At 38.9% G+C, this 21,539-nt stretch overlaps 1 protein-coding gene across 3 annotated transcripts in view; it reads left to right on the forward strand.

The window, feature by feature from the left end:
* The window catches only part of CHD6 (chromodomain helicase DNA binding protein 6), a 208,636-nt gene that overhangs the window by 124,772 nt on the left and 62,325 nt on the right, over nt 1-21,539 (forward strand). For all 3 annotated transcript variants that reach the window (XM_008017154.3, XM_008017167.3, XM_073006519.1), the window contains 3 exons: nt 1,091-1,346; nt 2,183-2,393; nt 12,134-12,329. In XM_008017154.3, the coding sequence (XP_008015345.3) occupies nt 1,091-1,346; nt 2,183-2,393; nt 12,134-12,329 (663 nt within the window). The remainder of the gene's footprint in view (nt 1-1,090; nt 1,347-2,182; nt 2,394-12,133; nt 12,330-21,539) is intronic.

Genomic DNA, 21,539 nt, shown 5'->3' on the forward strand with positions numbered 1-21,539 from the left:
CCGCCCCACCCCCCAGTCCCTGGTAACCACCACTCTAATCTCTGCTTCTGTGAGATGTCTGTATTTTAAAACACAGTAAATAAAAGTTCTGGAAAGCATCTGTTTCTAAAATAAAGCATGTTCATCATTGTCTAAAATCTGCTTTTGTAAGTAACTCTTCTGAATCACTCTCTGTAAATCACTTTGTATTTCTTCAGGAAGCAATCCTGCAGCACACAACTTGTTTATGCAGAGTCTACCCCTTGTAAAATTTTTGAACAGCCATTTCTGACCTGAAACTTGATTTCTTTTGCACTTTCATCTTCCCTTATTTTGTTTTTCCGCCAGAGTTAATCTTACCAGTATCATGTTTTAGTTCCAGGTTAACTCAGGTTCTTAGACTTTGAATCCCTTAGTCTGTCATTGTCTCACTGGGAGGGGGAACAAGTCACCTTGCTGGTGCAGTCAGTTGCATAAAGATCTGCTGTCCAGGCCTGTGCTTTTAGGACAAGTACAGACAAGTTGTAGCAAAGAACACCATCAGACTTAAAGTGCCCCTGATGTGACAGATTCCATGATAGAACAGATGTCACCTATAACATTAATTCTTTACATACTGCTACACCCAAACATGTATGCTGCTTTTGTTACTTGAAAGGTATAGGAGGAATTCTTTTCCAGATCATCTCTACTTACTCCGTTCCCTCGGCGTCTAAGTTTCTTTTGTAATATATCACTCATACCTTCTAATGTAATTTAAAATATTCTTCAGGTAATTACTATGCATGTGGTGTGTGTGTTAGAGAAAGAATGACAGAGAGATGTGTTTTCTTCATCCTAGAGAATAAGTACTCTTATACCTTTCTCCCTTTTTATCTTCTGAGATTGCCACTAGATTCTCAGTAATTGCTTGTGAATTAAAATCATATCCCTAATTCCCTTTCAGTACTATTATAAGCCCCATTTTCAGGGGTCAATCATGATCTTTCTGTTAGTCTACTACCACAGTACTATGCGTAAATGTTCAAGAAATAAGAGTGAAGGTTGGAATACCCCAGTAATCGTTAAATCAGGATTGAGGCAGGTAAATAGGTCTCATTTCCCTGGACAGGTAAAGAAACTGCAGTCTATCCTAAAACCAATGATGCTTCGACGGCTGAAAGATGATGTGGAAAAGAACCTTGCTCCCAAACAAGAGACGATCATTGAGGTGGAACTAACCAATATCCAGAAAAAGTACTACCGTGCCATCCTCGAGAAGAACTTTTCCTTCCTGACCAAGGGGGCAAATCAGCACAACATGCCCAATCTCATCAACACCATGATGGAGCTGAGGAAGTGCTGTAACCATCCCTACCTGATCAATGGTGAGTCAGGGGCACTATGAAGTTACTCAGGACTGCCATGGCCTCTGCCAGAAGCTAATGATAATCAAATAACTCATGTATTGAATTTTCATTATATGCCAGCATGTATGCATTCTCACCTTTTTACAGAGTATAAAACTGAGATTCAGAGAGCTTGATGGATTTGCCTAAGCAGTATAGCTACTAAGGACCAAGAGCCAAGGTTTGAACTTAACTTCTGCCAACACGCTGCCTCACAGCATGTACTCTGCTGGGCAGGAAAGGGATATCACTCACCAGTTTGCTGCCCTTTATTTGTTCAAAGTCTGGCACATACTTTCTACTTGGGGACAGGGAAATGTGTTACTTAGCTGAATCAGTGAAAATGCTGCAATGACATTAAAACTCTCTGCAGACAAATTAACAGTTAACCAAACTAGTTAGAGAAAATGTTGGGAGGATTTTTTTTTTTTTTTTTTTTACAATGAAACTTTTTGAGAAATTTTAAAATCATAATGTGGCTTGGATTATCTTATAGTCTTTGTGATGTCAAGAGGTGTGAAAGTCCTTCTTGTCTGGGAAGGTTTCTTGGGTGAGTCAGCTTAGGACTTGGTATCTCAGATCCTCACTCTACTTGGTGAGACTTCCCAGGAGAGTGGAGCACCCGCGTTCTCTCCTGCTGCCACTGCAGAGCCCTCTGCTGAAGGGACAGACCAGCGTGCACCCAGCATCTCCTCACTGGACTGCTGGTCTAGGACCTAAGAATTCACTTCATTTTTCCCAGGATCTGTAAAGCAGAGTACAACCTTTATCCTTATATTCTGTCCAGGGAATAGTTTTGTTCCATTCCTTTTCAGGAGCAGAGGAGAAAATTCTAGAAGATTTCCGAAAAACCCACAGCCCTGATGCCCCTGACTTTCAGCTGCAGGCCATGATTCAGGCAGCAGGGAAGCTTGTGCTGATTGATAAACTACTCCCTAAGCTGATTGCAGGTGGCCACAAGGTACTCATCTTCTCCCAGATGGTGCGTTGCCTCGACATCCTGGAAGATTACCTCATCCAGAGAAGGTGAGACTTGTGTCAAAGCCCTGCATTCAACACTGGGACAGTTCCTTTCCTTTGATATTGTTTTTTGATCCATTCAAAAATGTTGTTTAAACACAAGAAGACATTCAAAAATGGAGAAAAGGAATCTCCTTTTAAAGACTGACTGAAATTCAGAGTTAAATTTTATGACCAAATGGACCCAAGTTTAACTGTCAAGAGTAAATTTCATGACCTATGATGTAGAGTCCTTACTTTGCTTAAAAAAAAATTCCACATATTTATTTATATTCACTTTAGTTGGAGGAAACAATTCAAATAGCATTAGAAAGGTCTAGGAAAATCATGTATTTACGTTTTTGTTGCTTAATAATGGTGAAAGAAATATATCCTGGAAATCATCACTATATCAGATTTCTAAAAGAGCATAAACTGGCAACTCACAGAGAAGGAATTTGGGGATATTTTATGTCCTTTCTCAGCAAACCCTCTAAGGTTTTATGATGCACTGGCTATGGCATCCCAATTTATTTTCTTGTTCATACTCTTGTAATTCCTTGAATCTAAGTTCCATTCCTCATGCAAATAAAAAGTCTGTGGTGCTGTGTGGGTTATTTGGATTCTGTATGGGAACTACATTTGTTACCTCACATGTATTACCTTAGATTTTCAGTCTTTGTGACACATCAATGATCTGAAGATGATAAATGAGTTTTTAAAAATTCATTCTTAATGATAAAATACTTTCAAGGTTATAGAAACTGGTAGCCTAGGCATTGCTAAGTCTAAAGAAAATCTTGTTTTCATAGCAAATCTCGGGTGTCTTAACAGATGTTAAGATTCTTTAACATTCTGTTTGCCCTTGTACATGTAGTTTATAGCAAGAGGATTAAAAGAAATGACAAATTAAACTATGGCTATGCTGACATTGAATATAACATAAATAATTCTTCAAAGTCTGATTAGACAATAAAATAATTCATCAGAGCTCTATAGGAGAGATTTCTATGTAAAGGATTCTTGAAACTTGTATTACATGAATAAATCAAAACTTGTAAAGCAGTTTTGTAGCTTTGAATTCACTGTAGATTAGGAGTCCATTGCCAGAGCACTTGCTTCTTATATTATCTTACTCTTTAAAATATGTACAACTATTAGTTTGCAGATTTTTTAAAAAGAACCCCCCCAAAATGAGTAATGGTGTATATAACAGACTTTTGGTAAGTACAGAAGTCTTTAGCTCTCTTTTATGCTATTTTCTCTTTATTATTTATTGCTCATTTTGTGTTCAAATTACTTAAGATTATAGCTTCTCTTGAAAATGCGGAAACATCTAACACTACCACCTGCACAATTCCCCATTCATCTTGGGGGTTATCTTTTCAGTCTGTTCTTTCTGCATAAATATGTTTAGCTTTATTGTTTGAATTGCAGTGCTGTTCTACATTGTACTTTGTAAGTCATTTTTTATTTAATATATTATGAAATTTTTTTCTTTGTTTTTCTACAACAAAATTTTAATGATCTACATGATATTCTATTTTAAACATTTCCAATTTTTCAGCATTTTAAGGGACTCTATAAATGAATATCCCTTTTAAGTAGTTATGAATGTTTCCAGTTATTTCTTTAGGATAAATGTCAGTGCACATTTTTTAAAACATTTGATACACTCAGTATTTACAAAATGCCCTCTAGTTAAGAGTGTTTTATTTATATTCATTTCTGAAATATCGTATGAGAATGCTTTTTTTTTCATATTCTGATCAATATTGTTTTTACTTCTTAATCTTTGCTAATTCAGTATTTCAAAATTATGATCTCTTTAATTTGTAATTGTGATTACTAATGAGTATTTTTTCATATTTATTAGTTATTCATATTTCATTTTTGTGGATTGATGTTTTTCCTGCATTTTTCTCTTGGTCTTTGACTTTTTGTTTATTAATTTATAAGAATTATTTGTTTACTTGAGAACATGTTGCAAAAACTTTCCCCAGTGTTGTTTTTGTTCTTTTATTTATGAGTATGGGTTTTCATTTATTTTATTTTTTGATGTCCTAAATTTTATAGTAGTCAAATCCTTGTCAAACAACTTTAAATCCTTTTTTAGGCCTAAACCTAAGCTTAAATTAATGTGCTTTAAAAGACTTCTCTCTCCTCTTAATCGTGAGACCCATATAAATATTCTGAAGTATGTTTATATATATATATTTTTTTTCTTTTTCTGAGACAATGTCTCGCTCTGTCACCTAAGATGATGAAGTACAGTGGGTCAATCACTGCGGCCTCAAACTCCTGGGCTCAAGTGGTCCTCCCATCTCAGCCTGCTGAGTAGCTGAATTATAGGCATACACCACCATACCCAGCCCTTCTTTTCATGTTTATGGCTTCTTCACCCAAGTTGCATTCAACAGGGTTCTTCTGGCCTTAATATTATCATTGTCTTTCTCTTTTTAGTTTAGTTTTTATTTTCATTAAAGTTGTACATGCACATGATTTGAAAAGCCATGTCATTCTATTACACTTATGAAAAATTATGTGCTGGTTCACCCTCCACCTTCCCATGGTTTCTCATATCCCAGAAGCATTTACTTTCAACTCTTTATGCTATTTCTTTTGGTATTTATAGCTGTATCTAAATAATGCTATTAGTTGTAATATCTTGGTTTTTTCAGTTGTAGGTATTATCTGTTCTCACTGTGGAAGATGAATGTTTAGTCTTCTTTCACTGCTCCTCATATCGTCATGTATACAACTCCCTGTCCTCTCATCTTCCCAGTATGCCACATAATACTTGGAGTTAGGTTAATATTCGTTGTTTATTATGACTTATGAAAATGTGAAATTACAGCTGAGCTGTGTCATGTGCTGTTTAATGTTCATTCTTGTACAGTTTTTATTTTCTTTGAAACTAAAAATTATCTTTTTGATTGCTTATTTTTCTATACGCCTATTATAATTCAGCAGCAAACTTTACCCTGGTTGTCTAAACTCCCTCTGGTTATGTTCCAACACATCAGTTTCCTCTTCTCTAGGCCATACCTTCTGGGGCCTCCTGGCCTGTTGCTGTTCCCCACAGAGTACACAGTTGTCAGCTGTGATCTGCCTTCTTTCTCATGCTGACAGCTTTCCTTTTTTTCCTCTTAAATCAGATCTTGTTGTGGATTCCATGTTGGAGCACCTCTTCCAGGAGCTCCTGAGAAAGGGTGAATGATAGTAAATTTTGAGACATTGTCTGAAACTGTTTTACTCTGCTCTCATTCTTAAGGAATCTTTTCGCAGGATTTGAGATTCTGGGTTGTAAATCATTTCCCTGCAGAATTTTGAAGATGTTAATCCACTGTCTTCTAGCCTCCAGGGTTACCATTAAGAAGTTCAAAGCCCTTAGAATTATTAGTCTGTCTATGTGTTAGTTTGATCTTTTTAGAAGTTTTTATGTATTCTCTTTGTCCCCAGTCCTGTGAAATTTTATGATGAACTGCTTCATTGGTGCTGGATACTAAAAAGATCTTTCCCATCTGAAATCTAAGTTCACATGCTGGGGAATTTTCTTGACTTTATCTTTCACTATAATTATATTTTTTAATTTCACAGAACATTTTTTGTAATTTTTCTATTTTTAATAGCACCATTATTTCACAAGGACAGTGTCTTCTCCTGTCTTTCTAAGGCTAATCATGATAGAATTTTTTTATCTTCATCTGTTTTCTCCAAGTCATATTTTTTCCCATTTGTTTATATCTGTCTTTCATGTTAGAATTTTAGGTTCACTTTTTTTTCCTTTTCTTCCCCCTCCAGCTCTTTACAGTGTTAGTCCACTGTGTCCTGGCCCCTGTGATTTCTTATGAGAAGTTCTGCAGTCGTTCACGTTGCTGCTCCCTGTGTGTAATACATTGACTTATTCTGGCTACTTCTAAGATTTTCTTTTAATTTTTGGTTTTCAGCAGTTTAACTGTGATCATTGGGATTCATCCTGCTTACTGAGCTTCTTGAATTTGTAAATGTATGTCTTTCATCAAATTTGAGAAGTTTTTGATCATTATTTCTTCAGTTTCTTTTTTGTTTTTGCCCCATTCTCTTGGTTATTTGTGAAACTAATTCCCTGTTTATTTGACCTTGAGATATTCCCTACAAGTCCATGGGCTCTGTTTTTTTAAAAATCCTTTTTCTCTCTCTTTTATCTGTCTTCAAGTTCACTGACTGTTTTCTTTATCATCTCCATCATGCTTATTAAGCACACTCTATGCTTTATTTATTTATTAGTTCTAAAATTTCCATTTAGTTCTATGTTTATTAACGCTTTGTTTCTCTGCTGAGTTTTCTTATCTTTTTATTCATGACTTAACATTCCTTGACTTCATTAAGCATAAGCATAATAGCAGCTTTAAAGTTCTTGTCTGAATTATAACATTGTAGGTTTGACGTTGACATCTGTTGTCTGTTCTCTTGAGAATGGGAATAACTGAGTTTTTCCCTAGACCTAGTGAATAGTATGTTCTAGAGCTTGAGGATTCTGTTACAGTGCTCTGAAGATGTTGATGGGTTTTATTTGGAAGCAGCTAACTAGGTTATCCTCAAAGTGCAAACTCTGTCAATGTCTCCGGTAGACAGTAGTTCCCATTTCAGACTACCACAGTCAGCCCCGAGCAAGTGTGAGTCAGAAGTCAGCCAGAAACTTGGGCAGAGTTTATACCCAGAGTTTGGAGCTCCCATCTCTATTTCTCTGCTTTCTGGGGCTCCCCTCTCACTCTCTGGCAGTCTTAGTTGCCCCAGGCATCTTCCCCTCATGTGTGTCAGAAAGACAACAACTTTTATCAATTACAGCTGATCAACATCTTGCCACCATAATTGTGGCCTCTCCTCTGGCTGAAACCACAAATTTCTATTCTTCTCCAAGATCTATCTGCTTTTGTTAACTCGCCAGTGCCCTCAGGTAGGTTTTTCTGTTCATTCATTTTGGTTTTTATAGTTTGTCCAGAATTTGTCATTTGCTAGAGGGTTGGTGTGTTAGGACATTGCCCCTCCTTACCAGAAGCAGGGGCTGTGTGTTTCATATCAGCCTCATGTCTGATATCTTAGGCCATCAGATGGGGGGCACTGTGGAGCCAACCAGAAGCTCTGAGTATGTGAGCAAGGCTTGTTGACTGTGCACTTCACTTTCCATATGTGAGCACTGTGCATCTGGCTGGACCATTTTCATTGGGGACCCTCCTGTATCAGCATTTTGAGGTCCTGTGCCTCTTACGCTCCCCTGCTTATAGGTGGAAACTTGACTGTATTTTGAGCTAATTGTGGGGGAGGGGTGAGAAAGAGTAAGGACTCTCACTATTTCTGTCTCTCTTCCCCTTTTCAGCGTGGCACATTCACTTTTAACTGTGGTTAGTATCTTCTAGAGTAGAGAGGATCAAGATCTTTTATTTTACCCTCTTCAAGGTGGGGGTAGGTGATCTAGAGGCTAAGTAAATACTTCAGCAAATATTCCACCAGTTTCCCTGTTTTTAGACTCTTTGTGTTGCTGCTTTCAGGGGAACCTAGTGCCACCAATGTTTGATCCCGTCAGATGTTCTGCACTATTAAATTAGGTTGTGTCTTGCCTGGGATTCTGCCTTCTTCAAATCAAAAACTACTTTCCAGATTCCAGAATTTTATCACTTCTGTTCTCTTGGTGTATTTATTTGGGGAAGGGATTATACCTTTTTTAAAAAATCCTTTACTGTCATTTTACTAGAGGTTTGGAGAGATCAAAGAATTAAATGTGTATGTTAATTCATAATCTTTAACTGGATTATTTGATTTTCTTTTTTCATTTAAGTCTTTAGCCCTTCTGTAATTTTGGTAAATGGCATATACTCGAAGTCTGATTTTCGTTTATTTCCAAATATATTGAATCTTCTAATTTTCTCTTTATTAAAATAGTCTATTTCCCTCACTCATAAAATTCTATGAAATATAGGGAGATATTATATATACTGGATATATGTCTAGCCTTTCTATTCTTTTGATCAGTAGTTTTATTCCTTTGCACATTTAGTATTCCAGATTAACTTCAGAATTATTTATTTATTTATTTATATTTAGAGATAGGGTCTTGCTGTGTCTCACAAGCTGGAGTGCAGTGGCATGATCATAGCTCACTGTAACCTTGAACTCATGGGTTCAAGTAATCCTCCGACCTGCTCCTCCTGAGTAGCTAGGATGATAGACACATTGGCCACCATGCCTGTCTAATTTTTCTTTCTTTTTTGTAGAGGCGAGGTTCCACTATGTTGGCCAGGCTGCTCTTGAACTCCTGGCCTCAAGTGATCCTCCCGCCTTGGCCTCCCAAACTGCTGGAGTTATAAGAGTGAGCCACCATACCTGACTTATTTATCTGTCTCTGTCTGCTCCAGCCCCTAACTCCAGAAAAATGTGTATGTATAGATGTATGTATACATACATACACATTTACATGTTTATATATACATATATTCGTGTGTTGGGATTTTTTTAGCTTTTTTTTTTTTTTTAGACATCTTTGCAAAATCAAAGAACATGCTTTTCACTACACTTAACTTGGGTCCTTCATATACACTGTTGTCTCAGTAAATATTTATAAAGTGTCTGCATTGTGCTAGAACTTACAGTCATAATGGTGAACAAAGCATAGCCCCTTAGTGTTATGTTACCATTTCTTCATATTTCTTACTGAATTAAATCCTAAGTATTGTATATGCTTGTAACTGTTGTGAGTGGTTTTTTGTGTTGGGTTTTTTTTTTTTTTTTCCTTTTTTAAAATTAATTCTTCATGTTTTCCAGTTGATTATTGCTGGGAGACCAGAAAGTTGTTCATTTCCCTTCAGGCCTTTCTAAAGTCAACATTTCTTGTGCCAAAAACATGTCACTCCACTCCCTACCAGTCTGCTCCCGGCCAGTCACATAGAGGTTTTTTCCAGAGTGCCACCTGCTGCTTGTTGATATTTGATAGTATTTGATAGTGACTCAGAATTACAGTTTGAACCATATCAGCTCCTAGGGATCTTGTTAAAAATACAGTTGTCGCAGAGACTTAATTGCTGTGCTGAAGTTCAGTGTGGAAAATTTTATGATGTCTGATTTCTTCATTCAGACTTATTTGCCCTCAAGGTTTTCTTTGTTCTTGAGCCTCTTTGCCTCTCCAGCTGTCAGTTTGGTTTTGTTCCCGTATAATTTCATGCCAGACTCTGATATAGGAATGAGGGCATGGCCAGAGGATCTGGCTCAGAAGTGAGGGAAGAGCTCAAGTAATTCAATTTTTTTTTTTTAAGTTTTGCGTTCTTTGAGAGCACTCCCTCAAAACTAAACAAGTGATAGAGAATTATTCCGTTCATCTTGTTCTAAAAGTTCTGAAAGTGTTGTTACATTATAATACAGAAAAACACTTATCTTATTTTATGGGAATGTTTTCCCTAGGTAATGGCTGAGCTGTATCATCACTGTCTATTGATTTCCCCTCCCCCTTAAGGCTGTGCTAATTCCCAGCCTCACTCTGATCCATGTGGTATCTAACTCTTATCTGATGACTAGGGGTGTCTTTTCAAAGAGCATGGAGTCTGTCCCTGCAGCATTAATCTTTCATATGTGTGATGGTGGTGGAGGGTGGAGGAGGGTAAATGGCTGTTCTTTAATTGAATCTCAACCCGGTTTTTGACTGCAAGTATTGTGCTTCCTCTATTGCATCACATACATGGCTAAACTTCTGTAACTGTTACAGATCCTCTGAGCATTGATTTATCAAAAACGTTTTGATACCTAGTTATAGTTTGTGTTTCCACCTCCTGTTAGAGTTACAAGCTTCCAAAGTTTACCAGTGTCCCTTATGTATTCTCCATTTCTCCTCTTTATTGTTTAGGAAAACCTTTCTGTCCTAATGCATTGAAATGTAAGGTACAGTGTGAAAGCTATAAGTCAAATGGATGTAGGTTTAGCTCAACCAACTGGAGGACTGAGCAAGATATTTTACTTGTATAAATTTTTGTTTTGTTCTGTTTTTGGGTTTTGTCAGTGTAAAATGAGGATGATAATAGAAACTACCTCATAGGATTATTGTGAGAATTAAATGTAATGATGTATACCAAGCGTGTACCACAGGGTTTGGCACAGAACTGACACTTAAGAACTTGCTGCTAATATTATTATTGTGGTTGTTATGAATAATAGTGATAATTTAATCTATAGAATTCAGACATCTAATCCTTAGCCTTTGTCTATGACACAAAATCTTTTTAGTCTGCCTTCATGACAATCCTATCACCACCACCCATTTTATTTCCTGCTGAAGTTCTCATTTATTATTCTTGAGTGTATTATAATTTTAAATAAAGAGGAAACAAAAATTGTACCCTTAATTTTAGGTATGGTTGTATTGTGGCTTTGTAAAAGGTAGACAGCATTTTCAGACTTGTTTCTTTACTTTATACATGTCCCTTAGAAGTCTGAGTTGGTCAGGTTTCTTCATGTGCATTTCCTTGGGTGGTTTCTTTACATGGTTTTTTCTTTTCTTCAAGAAAGTCAAGATCATATTGCCAGATATAGTTTTCCAAAGCCATCCTCATACAGAATTATCTACCCCTAGGGTATCTATCCTTATTTTCTTACTGCTTATTTATGTAAGTTTTAGAGATCTAATTTTCCAAATTCTCGTCTGCTGATAGGATTTTGCCAGGATTCATGATCTTGGCTGTTGTCGGTTTGGGATGATTTGGTTCTTTTCTCACAAGTTTCCTATTACTTCTACTTCACTAACCAGTTCATGTTTATAGGTCAAAATTGGGCCCAAAGTAACATCCCCCTTGTTAATTCATATGTTGTCAGGGGTAAATAAGAATAAGACACCCAGCAGCTGTCCAGATTGCTGCTATATTCTGTTTAATCCCGTGATCTCCAACATAAAAGGTCCCTTCTGTTTTCCCTCTAGATGGACATGAGTAATATGTTCCCTTAGCAGTTTCATTTCTTATTCTCTTTCCTTTTACCCTTACCTCTACCATGCACTCCACCCCTGTTTCTTGATTTTCCACACAGGTGTATACCTTCTCAAGGATATTCAGCTTTACTTTCTTACTTTATTTTCCTCTTACTATTCATCAGTTCCTTCACCCCTACCCCACACACACACCTCAAAAACCTTTCCTTTCCTGTGATTTATACTTGGCAATATACTGCCCGGAAGACCTTGGTTTCAGCTATAAACTTGGAGGTTTTGCTGTGTACCTCCAAAGCTTTGAGGAGCTTGGTAGGCTAGAAATGGCATAAAAGGACTGCCTCATAGTGTAATCTTACCATTTCTGGTTTACCCTAACGTAGCTGGAAACTGATGAGAACTCAGTCCTTTTTATGAGAACTACTTAAAGTAGATGGGAAAGGCTTTTGTTTGTTTTTCTTGGTCTTATGATTAGATTTAGTACAAGTATAAACTGGGAAATACTTGAGAGAGTAAGTTGCTTGGGCTATGGGGATCAGTATTTTATGATTTAATTCTTCTAGTCCTTAGTTTATAGCTGGGTTTTTTTGCTTTGTTTTGGTTTTTTGTTTTATTTTGAGAGGGGGACATTTTGCAATACAGTTTTAAGTGTCTGCCCTGCTGCATATGTAGGGGGCGGGATTCCTTCTAGACTGCTGTCATTTAGTCCAAATTTAGAAGTGAGGGATTTAAGGCCATCAGTCAACAGCTTCCTGCATTTTCTGCTGTTCTCCATTGAAGTCATGATTAACGCCTGGGCTTTCGTTCATTTGGGTCCCCTCAGATACACCTATGAGCGAATTGATGGGCGAGTACGGGGAAACCTGCGCCAGGCAGCCATCGACCGGTTCTGTAAGCCAGATTCAGACCGCTTTGTCTTTCTTCTGTGCACCAGAGCGGGAGGCCTGGGGATCAATCTCACAGCTGCTGATACCTGCATCATATTTGATTCTGACTGGAACCCACAAAATGACTTGCAGGTAACCACTAGGATGATTGCTCTTTACCTTAGCTGCCCTGGATCCCAGAACATCATGATAGGGCCTAGCTTGGCTACAGAGCATCCATGATGCTCAATGCTGTGGTGTCAGCTGGATGACAGGCTTAGGGCCTTGGTCAGGGGGTGAAACTGAATGAAAAGTAAATGTCGACCCTTCTGACTAATTAGAGAGTGTGGTTCTTTCCATTAAATCAAATGATATTTGACAGTGGTAGCCTCCAGATACAGACTAGAACTACTAATTATTATTATTATCAGAAATAAAGATATTAAGCTTGACTAATTCTCTAATTCTTGATATGTAGATGATTCGGGCATTTTCACTCAGTTTGTTGGTTAAGACGGTCATGTTTCATGTACAGTAAATGAGTTAACCCAGAGGGGTGGGGAAGTTCCATGGCATGGCAGGGGCAACAGGGACAGCCTCAGTAGTTCTTTGCTCTCCACACAGTGCAACACGTTAGAGTGTATATGTGTCCAGTTAAGTGGCTTTATGGATTCTATTTTCTGGTTTTAGCCAAACTAAATAACCTGTGGCTTTAAAAGATTACTGCAAAGATTGGAGTTTATACATTTTTTAAAAGCTAACATAAACAAGTAAGAAAATGGCAGGGTCCTGTTTGGAGTTCTTCATCAACCCTGTATCAAAGTAAAAAAATGGCATTTTAACTATATGGGATGTGAAGTCAGCCAAAAAGGATTCTAACTTGTCAGTAAGACCATTTGGAATATAGATTTACAGTCAATATCATTGATGATGAACTTCATCTAAAGTGTATATTTTCTATATCTTGAGATATTGACTAATACTAGGATGATTATGGGTATGTGGTGAAGACGGTGGGTGGGTGGCTCAAAACCTTTTTCATAATACAGGTGATTGATCAAAAGAAGTTTGGAGCCTGCCGTTTGACAGGATTCAAGAGGTACTCTAGGGGATACTGCAAGAGAAGAGATGCAGGGAAGAGGGCACTAAGCCGATGGGTATCTGGGCTTCTTCTCTACCCACCCACTCCTACAGAGTTGCTACTTTGTCTTTTTCTTTCTCTCTCTCTCTTTTTTTGAGACAGAGTCTCGCTCTATTCCCCCAGAGTGGAATGCAGTGCCACGATCTCAGCTCACTGCAGCCTCTGCCTTCCAGGTTCAAGCGATTCTCTTGCCTCAACCTCCTGAGTAGCTGGGATTACAAGGGCCTGCTACCACGCCTGGCTAATTTTTGTATTTTTAGTAGAGATGGGGTTTTGCCATGTTGGGCATGTCGGTCTTGAACTTCTGACCTCAGGTGATCCGCCCGCCTTGGCCTCCCTAAGTGATGGGATTAGAGGTGTCAGTCACTGCGCCTGGCCCTTTGTCTTTTTCATTTAATGAGTTTCCACATAAACTTGTGTTTGAAGAAAGCAGGCTATTAGTTGAAAACTAGTGCTTTAAATTATTAAGTTAGTGATGGTTAAAACTCTGAAAATAATGGTCGGGCATGGTGGCTCATGCCTGTAATCCCAGCACTTTGAGAGGCCGAGGCAGGAGGATCACAAGGTCAGGAGATTGAGACCATCCTGACTAACACGGTGAAACCCCATCTCTACTAAAAATACAAAAAAACATTAGCTGGGCGTGGTGGCGGACACCTGTAATCCCAGCTATTCGGGAGGCTGAGGCAGGGGAATGGCGTGAACCTGGGATGCGGAGCTTGCAGTGAGCTGAGATTGTGCCACTGCACTCCAGCCTGGCCGACAGAGAAAGACTCTGTCTCAAAAAAAAAAAAAAAAAAGCACTCTGAAAATATTTCATGTTATACATCATAAAGTAAGCTATGTTCAACATGCAACCTCAAAGAAAACCAGTGATTATAACTAGCTTACCATCTTTCTAGTGGTGAAAAGGTGGCTGAAAATGAGTTGCTAAATATAATGAATAACCCATTTTTAAAGGAGTAACACATTGAACACTAAAATAATAATAAGCAAAAACTATTATTTGATCAACTCATTATCAAGAACTTACTTACAACAATGATACAGAATAAGGGGTGGAAAATGATTGCCTTTTGGCCTGCTGCCTATTTTTAAAAATACTTTTAATGGAATATAATCTAACCCATTTGTAAGTATATAATCTATGGCTGCTTTCATGTTATGGTGGCAGAGTTGAGTAGTTGCAACAGAGACCTCATAGCCAACAAAACCTAAAATATTTACTATCAGGCTCTTTTCAGATTTTTGCCAACCCCAAAACATGATTTCTTAAGTCTTTGACAGTTATAAAGTTCTCGGCTTCTTTGTGATGCTCACCTGACTGTGAGGCATGGCAGCTGGGAGAATAATGGCACAAGAAACCAAAGTTGAATGGCCAGTTTGAGGACACCTGGCTGGACATTCCTAAAGGGATATCCAGGAGGATCAGTGGAAGCATGGGGCTGGCAACAGCTTATGGCCGGAGGCAAAGATTTTGGAATGACCATGCTTCACTGAGGTGAAGTCTAAATATTACCAGTTGAATAGGTGCAGTGCCAATGGGAAAAGCAAGAACGTGAATATTCAAACCTGGTGGAGAAGGCGAAGTCATCTGAGGTGACTGATTTATATGTATAGCATCCAGAGAGGTTGGGTGGGGCTGTCCAGAATAAGGGTCTTGGATGAAGGGAGAAGCTTTGGAGTAGCTGTTCTCAATGTCCACTGCTGGGGAGTTGGCAAGAGATGAATTAAGGAATAGCAGTGAAGTCCAAACTGAAATTGGATAGTGTGAACTTTATTAGTGTGTTGAGTCAGTTTCTGAACTTCCTCTAATGTTCAGCCTGAATGAAGAAATGAAGACCAGCACTGCGGAAGATCCAAGGTGGAAATTCATATGGAGAATGCAGCAAAAGGTTACCGCGTGAGAGAGAACATTTATACGACTCAGAAGGAATCATCCTTTTTTTTTTTTTTTTTTTTTTTAAATGTCTAGGTAGAGACGAAAGAATTGAGAAATGTAGAGCAGTTTTAGGACAGGGGACTAGAAGAATGGCTGTTAGTGAGTGGGACTGGTGGGCTATAAAAAAGATGTGATAGAGGAAGTTCCAAATTCTGTGTCTCCCACAGAAATGGAGCAAAGTTCTTGCTTGCTTGGTGTGATGAGGAAGAGAGCAAAAGGGTTTTTCCAAAAGCAAGAGGGCTGGAGACTGTCCACGGAGCGATGCACACTCCCCACACAAACACACAAATTCCCATGCCCCTTGGCATTTGCCCTTGCACCCACGTGCTATAAATATAGAATATTTAATCCAGAGAGAGTGTGGAGACTGGGATGCTGAGATTATTGTGTTCCTCTTCCCAAATCCTCCTCTCCTCCTCTTGCTTTCCAGAAAATGAAGGCACAGGTTCATTAGGATCCAGGATAGAAACTGCATACTACTTAGGAATAACAAAAGAGATTAAAGTTAGCACTGAGAGATCTTAACAATATTATTGTTTTATCTGGACTATTAAAAAAAAACAACTTTTACGTCCCCTTAATGGGGAGATCTTATCTAGAGTCAGGTAAGTGCCACACCCTCTCTCAAACCTTGAATATGTCTGTATTAGCATCAATGTGTGTACAGAATTGAAGGATATCAGTTCACCTTTTCTCACCATCATTTAGAAGACATAGGCTCTAATTTAGTCCTGGCACAGCAGCAGCAGCAGCAGGTGTTGTCTAGGTTTCCGATAACACCTAAGGTTAAGAAGTGACACAGGACGATAACAGTAGCCTGAGAAGGAAAGACAAATGAAAAACTGGGTTTTTATCTTCTTTCTTCTTAGAAGTAGGCCACTGTTGCTGCTACCCCTGACGGCAAAGGCAGACCTCTTAGGAATAACATGGTATCATGCCCCCCTCAGAGACAATAAGCACCTTCCTCTTCCATTGTTCCATGATACTTCTGCTTCTTTCTTATTCTCCGGGGGACCTTTTGCACCTGGAGGCAAGAGTTCCTTAGGGTTGAAGAGGGTTCAAGATAACAGTGGTGGGCTGCACAGTTCTGTGTCCTTCCTACTGCTAAGGTCCCTGAAGGCGGAATTCAGAAAGTGTGGGAGCAGATGTCCCGGCCAACAGCACAGCCACAGGATAATGCAGCTGCTGCATGTCTGCAGGATTTTGGAAGTGAGTTGGGAGTCCAGAGTGAGGAGCCAGGCCCTTTCCACAATCGCCAGAAGGAGGTCTCAGGAAACTCCCACACTGCTCCGATGGGGAGAGGTCACTGGACCCCTGTGCCTCTTACTCTGCTGCCACCATGTTGCTTGCACCCCCTATTTCTTACCTTTTTAATTTAATTTTTTTTTTTCAGAAGACAAAATCTCACTATGATGTCCAGGCTAGACTGCAGTGGCTCGATGTCAGTTCACTGCAACCTGCACCTACCTCAGCCTCCCAAACAGCTGGGGTTACAGGTACAAGCCCCATGCCTGGCTAATTTTTGTAATTTTTGAGGAGAAGAGGTTTCGCATGTTACCTAGGCTGGTCTTGAACTCCTGAGCTCAAGTGACTCACCCACCTCAGCCTCCCAAAGTGCTGAGATTACAGGCCTGAGCCACTGTGCCCCGCCTACAATCCCCTATTTCTTGACAGTGTGTGTGTCTGGAGTTTGGAGGATTGCACCTGTTGAGTTTTCTTTGCTGTGAGAAAGTAATAATTTGTAAATGTATACACAAATAGTATACTATGTAGTCATTTATTCAGTGACTATCTCTTGATCACTGGAACATGCCAGGTGTTACTTAAAGTATTGGAGAGACACCGGTGAGCCAGACTGACACTTTTATTTCAGTAGGATAGGCAGACAATAAATGAGGAAAAATAAGATAATTACAGATAAGCAATATTTACTGCAAAGGAAATAAAATAAGGGGATAAGAATGATGGGAGTTGAGGCTGGGCGCAGTGGCTCACGCCTCTAATCCCAGCTCTTTGGGAGGCCGAGGCGGACAGATCCCCTGAGGTCAGGAGTTGAAGACCAGCCTGGCCAATATGGTGAAACCCCGTCTCTACTAAAAATATAAAAATTAGCCAGGCATGGGAGTGGGCACCTGTAATCCCAGCTACTCGAAAGGCTGAGGCAGGAGAATTGCCTGAACCTGGGAGGTGGAGGTTGCAGTGAACCAAGATCATGCCATTGCACTCCAGCCTGGGCGACAAGAGCAAAACTCCATCTCAAAAAAAAAAAAAGAAGAAGAATAATGATGGGAGTTCTTTGCTCTGATTTAGATAACAGTGGTCTAGGAAGACTTCTTTAAGATGACATTTGAGCAGAAATAATGAAAAGGATCTTAAATTACGAGATAAGAAGGAAGAATGTTCCAGACAGAACAAAGAGTATGACCATGTAGAGTGGGATGTAAATAGGTGGCACCCCTGAAGCTCAGGATGGGAAGGCACTTATTACACAGCACCAGTCCTAAACAGAATGAATCAGGTTCCTTTTGAGTATGCTGCTGCCTCTCCTTGTCAATGTCCTCTTTTTTTTTTTAACTCCTTTCTGCTGCCCAAAAGCACCCCTTTCCCATTCTGTGAATTCATCTGTGCTTCCTGTTCTCAGCTAGTTCTTGACTTACTTACCTGACAGATTTAACCTCAGAGAGGGTCTTGCTATGTTGACAGCCCAGATTGGTCTCAAACCCCTGGCCTCAAGCAGTCCTACCTCAGACTCCCAAGGTGCTGGGAAGATGGGCGAGAACCACAACACCCAGCCTGGTTTTTTGTTTTTTGTTTTTTGTTTTTTGTTTTTTCATTGTCAGAACATCGTTACTCAGTTCTCTTTGGCCTTTGCCCACCACAAATGTATTAAAAAATAAAGAACAAATTTTGAGCCCACAAATCATTAGAGCTCTATAATTTTCTCCAGGTATTGTAGCACCACCGCCCCCTAATTGTGTTTTACTCCAAAGGTTTTTATATTTATACCTTTGCTGATGCATTTCCTTTGAACTTCATCTGAGTTCCTGGCCCTGGTTCTGAATGTTTCTTTCTCTACCTCATGTTTGTTTGGTCGAGTTCTCTTAGGAAAATAAAGAATGGTTTGAGATTTGACTGTAAAATGATGAGTCTCTTAAATGTGATGGGACTCACCCTGTTGTCCTTCAGGTAAGTCATCTTGGGGGAGAACATGTTTATTTCTATCTAATTTAGCTGCTTGTGGCCTCAGCTCTTCCAAACGGGTTTATTTTTCTCGGTTAACAAGTCCAGAGGTAGGCAGTTGAGGACTAGTGAGGCGACCTCATAGTGTCATCAGAGTCCCGGATTCTTCCTGTCTTTCTGCTCTACTGGCCTCAGTATGTGTGGTTTACAGCCTCTTGGTTCCATCCCAGAAAGGAAAAATAAGGAAAGAAGGCATGTTGGATTTTACTGGAAAGCAGAACTTTGGCACGTATCTTCAGGAGGCTCTGTTACACCTCATTGTCTAGGAGTGTGTTACCTGGCCATCCCTGGGAGGCTGGGAGTGTTTTGGTTGAACATGTTGCTGCCCTGTACAAGAATCAGGGTTCTGGTAGTGAGCAAGAAAGAGATGGATGCTACGAAGGCCATTAGCAGTGTCTGCAGGGCTCCTCGGTGATACTTTTGCTCAGAACTTTTCAACTCCCTCTTGTAATTTACCCTCAACACCATATGAGCCAAAAAAAGAAATCAGGTCTCATAAACCATATTGTTTAGCTTGATCACTTCCTTAATTTGCAGAATCATTCATCAAACCTTCTCCCAGTAGCAGAGATTTGCTGCCGCTAAAGATACAGAAAGAAGGTCCAGCAACGAATTATAATAGCCAAAGACTACACAACTCTATTCAACAATAGATGACTAATTGAATAAACTGTAGTATATTCAGCTTTGAAAAAAGAATGAAGAATATTAGTGTATCCTGCTATGGAATTATACCCTGGATATATTGTTAAGTGGGGAAAAAAATAAGGTAGAAGAAGTTTGTACTGTATGCTAGTGTTTATCTTAAAAGGCTGTGTGTCTTTGTATCTGTCCCTTCGCTACCGAAGATAAAACTAAAACAAACTTCGTGTGTGTTTTTGTTTTTGTTTTTTTGAGACGGAGTCTTGCCCTGTCACCCAGGCTAGAGTGCAGTGACGCGACCTCGGCTCATGGCAACCTCCACCTCCTGGGTTCAAGCAGTTCTCCTGCCTCAGCCTTCCGAGTAGCTGGGATTACAGGCACGTGCCACCATGCCTGGCTAATTTTGTATTTTTAGTAGAGATGGGGTTTCACCATGTTGGCCAGACTGGTCTCAAACTCCTGACCTTGTGATCTGCCCACCTTGGCCTCCCAAAGTGCTGGGATTACAGGCATGAGCCACCGCACCCGGCCTACGAACTTCGTTTTTAAATGGTTACCCTTAGAGAACAGGGTGGAAGTGACAGGGAAATAAACTAGTTTTTCCAAATATGCCGTTTTGTGTATTTGACTTTGGAACAATTTTAAGTATTTTACCTCATTATTAAAACAAAATTAATTTTTTAATCTTTAAAAAAAGTTGCAAAAATTATGTAGAATTCCAGTGTACACTTCACCCAGCATCCCTTAATGTTGACATTTTATATAACCATAGTATAATGATTGAAACCAAGAAAGCAACATTGATACAATACTCTTTAACTAATCTACAGACCTTATTCATATTCATTCCTTCAGTTTCCTATAAATATTTTTTTTTTTGGCCCAGTATCCACATTCCATTTAGAAGTTAGGACTCCCTAACCTTCTCCAGTCTGTAACAATTCCTTTGTCTTTCTTTATCTTTCATGACCTTGACACTTTTGAAGGGTACTGACCAGCTGTTTTGTGGACAGTTCTCAGTTTGTATTTGCCTTATGTTTTCTTATGGTGAGATTTGAGGTTACACATTTTAGGCAAGAGTATCATAGAAATCATATTACGTCCTCCTCAGTGCATTTTGTCAGGGAATGCATTATATGACTACATCTTATTACTTGTGATGTAACTTTGATTACTTGGTTAACGTGCCATCTGCCAAGTTTTTCCACCATAAAATAACTGTATTTATCTCTAAAAATTAGTATCTTCTGAGTGAATATTTTGAGACTCTTATCCTGGTTTTCATCCTACTTCTGTCCATTAATTTTAGCTTCCATCAATGGTTCTTGCTTTCAGTAAATTATTACCATGGTGTTTAGCTGATGGTAATTTTCTATTCTCATCATTCCTTCTACATTTATTAATAAGAATTCTATTATAACAAAGTTGTCCTTTGTCTCCCATTTATTTATATCAGTATTGACTTGTGGATATTTCTTTTATTTTATAATCCATTACTCTATTTTGTTTTCAAGTTGTTCAGATTTGGCCATTGGTAGCTCCTTCACATTGGCTTCTATGTTTTTTTGACATACTCCCATCGTTTTTTGAGTGCTTCCTTCCTTTCTGGCACCATGAGATGTTCAAGTTCATGTTACATTTTTCCTGCCCCCGCCTTGGAATTGACCATTCTCCAACGATCCTTGCTTGCTTTTACTTGAGAATAGCATTTAGAAACCAAGCTCTGGCTACTAGGTATGCCCACTGCTACTGGAATGTTATTGCTTCTAGAACCTCTGTGCACATGGAGCTAGGAAGCAGATGTATGCATACTTACACAAGCACTTACACCACACAGCTATATTTATTCTGTATATATTCATCCATAGTGAATTTTCTGATTACAGTGCGGCATCACAGCGTTCATTATAGTCTGCTCCTCTTCCTTATTTGTAACTTCTTTCTCTGGCAGGTTGAAGCCTGGACCTTGTTATCATAACACGGTATATTTACTCATTTATTTCATCCTAGTATACACATCAAGTAGTTTTAGAATTGCTAACCCATATTTTGTGAAAAATACATTTACCAGAATATAATGTTGGTCTGTAATGGGTTTTGGGCTTTAGTATTACAGTATATAATCAGAATACTATTTGCCAAAGTTGCTTAGTTTAGTTGTTTTCTTCACCAACTGCTTCAGTGTGGTTAAATTAATAGGGGGAAACATCAGTTCCTAAAACTCAAAAGCAAAATGAAACAATTGAATCTAGCTGTGTATCAAGTGAATAGCATATAACTCACAGAAAAGGATTATTTCAAGGATCTATATTTGATGTTTATACATTTTTATTTCTATATAATTTCATTTTGCAACTCCAGCGTACCCTTTATCCAGATTCACCAGCTGTGTTTACAT

Source organism: Chlorocebus sabaeus, chromosome 2 (assembly GCF_047675955.1).
Source record: "Chlorocebus sabaeus isolate Y175 chromosome 2, mChlSab1.0.hap1, whole genome shotgun sequence".
Taxonomy (NCBI): Eukaryota; Metazoa; Chordata; class Mammalia; order Primates; family Cercopithecidae; genus Chlorocebus; species Chlorocebus sabaeus.